Source organism: Neopelma chrysocephalum, unplaced genomic scaffold, assembly GCF_003984885.1.
Source record: "Neopelma chrysocephalum unplaced genomic scaffold, ASM398488v2 Primary Assembly neopelma1_62, whole genome shotgun sequence".
NCBI classification, from domain to species: Eukaryota; Metazoa; Chordata; class Aves; order Passeriformes; family Pipridae; genus Neopelma; species Neopelma chrysocephalum.
In genome coordinates, this window is record NW_020897719.1 from 9,080,140 (window position 1) to 9,086,139 (window position 6,000).

At 38.9% G+C, this 6,000-nt stretch overlaps 1 protein-coding gene across 1 annotated transcript in view; it reads left to right on the plus strand.

The window, feature by feature from the left end:
* Nucleotides 1-6,000, plus strand: part of MET (MET proto-oncogene, receptor tyrosine kinase) — a 70,832-nt gene that overhangs the window by 22,409 nt on the left and 42,423 nt on the right. Inside the window, exon 4 of the mRNA XM_027682188.1 lies at nucleotides 5,632-5,766. Coding sequence (XP_027537989.1) covers nucleotides 5,632-5,766 — 135 coding nt within the window. The remainder of the gene's footprint in view (nucleotides 1-5,631; nucleotides 5,767-6,000) is intronic.

Sequence of the window (6,000 nt, forward strand, 5' to 3'; positions counted from 1 at the left end):
AGCTTTAACACACATCTCATTTCCCCAAAAAGAGAGAAATTGGTATATGCCGTAGCTGCTTTCATAGATTACATGCCAGGGAACATAATGCATGCTACAGAAATTAATATAGACAAAAATAATCACATCTGCTTTTTATTTGTAACTGCACTCAGGGATTGGAAAAATTTGTCCCAGAATTCAACAAGAAGAGAGCCAAGCCTTCAGCATTGCTCTCCTCTTGCAAACAGCAAAACAGCAAGACATCACCACTCCAGGAATCAAGGCTGAAAGCCATGGTGCCTGTCAGCAAAATGAGTTGACACAGAGCAAAGAAATACAGAACTTCGCATCTTTCAGTGTGTTCAGTCAAATCCAGTTTGTACTGTAGTGTACTAGAAGACTGTGCTCCTTTGAATTTATTGAACTCCTTTTGATCTGGTTCCTGTCCCTCTAGGCAAACATAGCTGTAACAAAACAGTGCAAATGGCAAGCCATATTTGAAACAAGTGTGAGGAGGTCAAGGGATAGATAAGCATGGACTTTAAACCCTACAGAGCTAGGAGGAAGAAAGAGTGATGGGATGCCTATGGAGTCATTGCAAAAGTTGTCCTCAGTGTCCTGCCTCAGTGGCCCAGCAATTCATCTGGCTTTTCGATACTAGCAGTCTGACCTGTTTAAGGCTAAGCACAAACTGTGCACATGGGCATCTGTAGGAATGTGAATAGCTGCAATTCTTCCGTCTTTATAATTTTTAAGCTAACAGAAAACTGTGGCAAACTCTTGATAAGTAACATTTTCGTATATATAGCTCAACTTTTAACATTTATGATAGCAGTTCTTTCTGTGGTAAAAAATATATCTTGATTCTCCCAGGCAAAAAAGCATCAAATATTGAATAATGCAAAATCCATATAGTCAAATTAAAATTAACACCTGGTGCCGAATAATGTTTTGAGAGCACATATGTTTTAATATTCAGTTCGAGTAGAAAAGCTTATAGTCTTCAGAGGAGATCCATTATATTCTCCATGGATTAGAATGATATACAGCATTTAGAGAGCTACATATGTGCCCTTTGCAAGGTTATGCTGCATATCCCAGGGCATTTGAGGCATTGCACAATAAAGTTAACCCTGAGCCTATCTTTGCTGGATAATGGCATACACCTGCCAGACATCTAGGGAAAAAATAACAATATGATACTTAGATGGTATTCCTTTAAGAAGGTCTCTCATTTTTGCAGAAGATATTTCAGCATTTAGACAGTAACGTTTGTAATTCAATACTGCTGACTAGCAGAACTGAGCATCAGAACAATTTGTAAAAGAAGCTGTTGTATCCTGTTTTTCAACTCAAATGATTACAGTCTTAATTTGCCATATTATGCACAGACGAACCTAAGTGATCACTGACTTCCAATATAAAGAATATGTTAATTAATATATTAGTTAATTAACTGTTGCTGTTATCTTCATGGAAATAGTTTGAGCTATGATGAAAGATAACGTAATTGTTTGGCTTTCTTTCTCTAAATAGAGGGAAATAAATTTTGTGTTTGCTTTGAGAAGGATGTCTGACATTGTAGTTACTGATATTCAGTGTGATTCTTGGAAGAGTTATTTTTAAGGACATCAGAAGAGCCACATGTATATAAACAAAGGGTCCATCTAGTTCAGTGCTCTGTCTCCAGTAGTATTGACAAGTGGATGCCTAGGGAGCCAGGCAACATAGCTAATGCCTTCTGCTTCAGATCTCCAACTGTTCTCCTTTCCGGGGATTTCCTGAGCTATTGAGTTTTGTCTGTTTAGCGTTTTCCATGTACCTGGGAAGTTTCCCTTTAAATGTGTATTTCTCTTGCATTCACATCCTTTGGCAAGGAGTCCCATAGGTCATGATGTATTGGTAGGATGTCGTACTCTTTCGTTTGCCTTGAACTGAAGTCTCGGTTTTGTCTTTTGATGGTATTTGATACTTTTATTAGAGTAAAATCATAGAATAATGCAATTGTTTGGGATTGAAAAGACCTCTAGTATCATTAAGTCCAACCATTAACCTAACACTGCCAAGTCCACAACTAAGAAATGTCTATAAGTACTGCTTCTAGACGTCTTTTAAATACTCCCAGGGATGATGACTCCACCACTTCCTGGGCAGCCTATTCCAATGCTTGACAACCCTTTTGGTGAAAAATTCCTAATACATAATCTAAGCCTCCCTTGGTGTAACTTGAGGCCATTTCTCCTTGTCCTATGCCTTAGGAGAAGATACCAACCTCAACCTGGCTACAACCTCCTTTCAGGTAGTTGTAGAAAAAGAGTATATGATCAGTCTCTACTCACTCATGATTCTGCATTCCTTTTTCATAGATTCCACATCTGCCATACTCAGTCATTGTTCATTACAGCCTTTTGATCATCTTTGTTTCCTTTCTCTGAACCTTTTCCCTTTTTAACATGTTCTTTTTGGCAGGAGGCAACCAGAACTACACGGAGATTTCAAGTTTCAGGCAAGCCATGAACTTCTATGACAGCAGGATGTTTTCTGATTTGTTCTCTAATCCTTTTCTAATAATTCCTAAGTTTTTATCAGTTTGGGATTTTTTGACTGCTGCAAAACAGTGAAGATAACTATCTATCATGGACTGCTTTAAATTAATTTTCTTTGTTGTATTGTACCTACCATTTTATTGTCTTTGTTGTATTGTACCTACCATTTTATTGTCTTGACATGCTGTCTTGTAAAGTCCTTCTGCCATCCTTAATAGTCTGTCCTCATCCTTATCAACTTGAATACCTTCAGATCATCAGAAAACTTTGTCATTTGGACTGTTCAACCACTTTTCTAACTCATTTATGAGTGTATTGAACAGTATGGATCCCAGTATAGACACCTTGTAGAACACCTCTGGTTACTTCTCACTATTGCAAGCACTGACTTTACTGCTAATGTCTGTTTATTCTCCTTTAGTTAATTACTTATCTGTGTAAGGCCTTCCCTTTCTCCTAACTGCTGGAGTGCAGGCACGTAGATATGCTTTTTTTTCTCTTATGCTCTGAAGAAATGCTTGGTTAATAAATTATTAAAATGTAAAAAAAACCCCACAATACAATATCACCACTGCCCCCCCTCAAAAGAAAGATACCCCAAAAAACTCCAGGACTTCATAGTTTTTGCAAAGAGAGAAGTCCTTCTGTAGTACTGAACCATTTGCCATTCCATGGCAGAAGTAGCCCTGTATGGTGGTGTGTTCATGGCAATTAAAGTTACACTGCACGCATACCAGCCCAGTCCCAAGCCATAAAAATCAGAGGTTTATGAGAGTGACACTGGAGTCCTAAGTAGCCTCTTGTTTCTGCTGTAGAAGCTGCCTTCAAATTGCCTTTTTTTTCAGGATTCTGTTGGATAAGGGTAAGATAGAATTTCAAGGATTGGGCTGATGTGTACAAAATCCATGCTTTTATATACATAAAAAAGAGCATTTTTTCATCTACTCTCTGTTAAGGCGGTACTGTAGGCTGGTAGATTAGTTCTAAGCAAAATCCAAACTTTTATTCTGTGGTCCCAAATGAGGTAGGAAATGTAATTTGAGCTCCCTGTATGTCATGAGGTCAAAGTCTACTCACTTGGGATTTGAGCAGGTGATTTGAGTATCAGCCTCAGTAAAATAAGAGTCGGTGAGTACCAAGTAATTTTTCTAAGATTGTAGAGATGGAATCCTAATTTTCATGTATTGCTGTGAGGCTGGAATGCAGATGTGTTTAAAGGGTTAACACTGTGGCTCAATCAGAAAGAATGCTTGGCAATAAGAGGAAGCCTGGATTAATGATAGAAAAGAATTCTTAGCATTTTACAGCAGTGGGTATTTGAGATGAGACATAGCTAATGATCAACTAAAAAGGTATTTGCAGCTGTGGTGCTACCTCTCCCCATAATGCCAACGTTAATCAAGCTTTTTCATGCAGCTTTTCAGTCAGTTCTATTTTTCATTGTCCTGGATAGAAAACAGAGCTCATGCCCTGTTACACTGAGTCAGAGACCATACTTCTGTGTCACCAAAAATGATCATACCTTATTGATTTCTAGAAGCTGCACTTTCTGTGCTGTGAAACAAATCCATAGGAAAGTCTGTAACAAAGCCAGTTTAAAGGAAAAAAAGCCTCTTGTAACCCCAAACTATAAATACCTCTGGGATGTGGAGCACTTATCGCCATGAATTAACTGCTCATATATTTTATTTGAGTCTTGAATTACAAAAAAAATCAGCTATAATTACAGAGTCTCTAAGTCTAGTTTTGGAGTCAGCCATCTTGGTGAAAGACTTTGGCAGTGCAAAAAGCCAGTGAAATCGTGTAAGTCAATGTCCTGGCTGTTCTGATCCTGCCTTTGGAGTCAGAAGAAAAGATTCATTATAGTGAAAAATGAAACATTTGACATACAAGTTATTTCCAAAATGGCTTCAATCTTTTTAAATAATGAACCCTATTGAATCCTAACTTCTCAGCAAATGTTCATTATCTAAATTCCTTAAGTAAACTACACGTGATGAGCTTTTGAAACACGAACATGATCTTCCCTCATGTAAACAATCCTCTGCCTTTGTTGCCCGATGCTATCACATTTGGGTGTACACCCTTCTGGATTGCAGGCCCAAGCCTATAAAATCTCACTATCAAATATCTACACTGATCTGCAGATGCTTTATGCCTCTGCTTAACAGCCATGACTCATCCCGTTAAAGTCAACAAAGTTACAGTAGTAAAGTTAGGCGTGTGTTTGCAGAAATAGATCCAGATTCTCAGAAGTATTTAGGTAATTCAAGATGCAGAGAGATGACCATGGGGAAATTTCATACTTGTGTGACTAATCTCCCTAAGATCTCCTAGAATCTAGAGAAGAGGGAGAGAGAGGAAAGGCTTTTGCAAAGGGTCTTCAGAACAACTAAGTTAGGCTCCTGTTTTGGAGCATCTCCTAAAGGACCCTCCAGCATTCCCTGTCATTTAAGAAGTGCTTTGAATGCTCTGTCCTGGACACCTGGTGGGGGCCTAGGTGCCCAGCCACATCTTGCAAGGAGCTTGTCTGAGCAATAGCCATGTCGCCAGCTCTGGGAATCAAGCTCTGTGTACTTGTGGCTCTGCCCACAGCGACAATCTGCGCCTGCCATAGCTTTGCATTCTAATGGCCCCACATGCAGCAAGACTGTTGACACAGGTTAAAGTTTGCTTTTCAAGCTAAAGAACCAAAGTGAGAATAAATGGAAATATATCGGACTTCTGAAGACCTGGAGTTTTAAGATTTTTTTAAATAGATGTTGTAGATAAAATTCTTCATTCTTAAGTGTACAGGACTGATTAAATGAACCATCTTCATTTTTTATGGTGACTGAAATTAAAGGACTAGGAAACATGCAATGACTCCTTCACATTTTAATAAATATGGTGTATTTGGAGGATCCTCCAACAGCCATGATTTTGCTGTATTAAATAAAGTAGATTTTATAGCGCTTTAATCAGATCATGATGGAACATTATGCAAAATATTATGCAATGTAATGCAAAGTAATTAATGCAAGCAGAGAACGTGAGACTGCTGAGCAGCATGCATTTATGTCACATGCTGCCTGCTGATTTTCAAAATTTCTCTCTTTCTTAGATAGTGGTTTCCCGTTCAGAACCCACAGCTCCACATGTCAGCTTTCAGCTAGACTCCCACCCTGTCTCTCCCCAAGTTGTTGTCAAGAATTCATTAGCAGATGATGGCTATACCCTGGTAGTGACTGGGGAAAAGGTGAGTGGTTCATACTCTAATCCTTCTGTGCACTGCGTAAACCTGCCTTCACAGCACCAACATTCAGTAAGAGCAGCTGTTCACACCACTGCCTTACGTGCTGCATCCTCACAGCCTTGCTATTCCCTTGGGAACACTCTGGGGAGGGGGGCAAGTTTCCTCCAAGATATTTTTTCCCTCTACTGAACAAACCAACAGGCTAATATTGAGAAATGTTTAAATAACGTAAGAGCT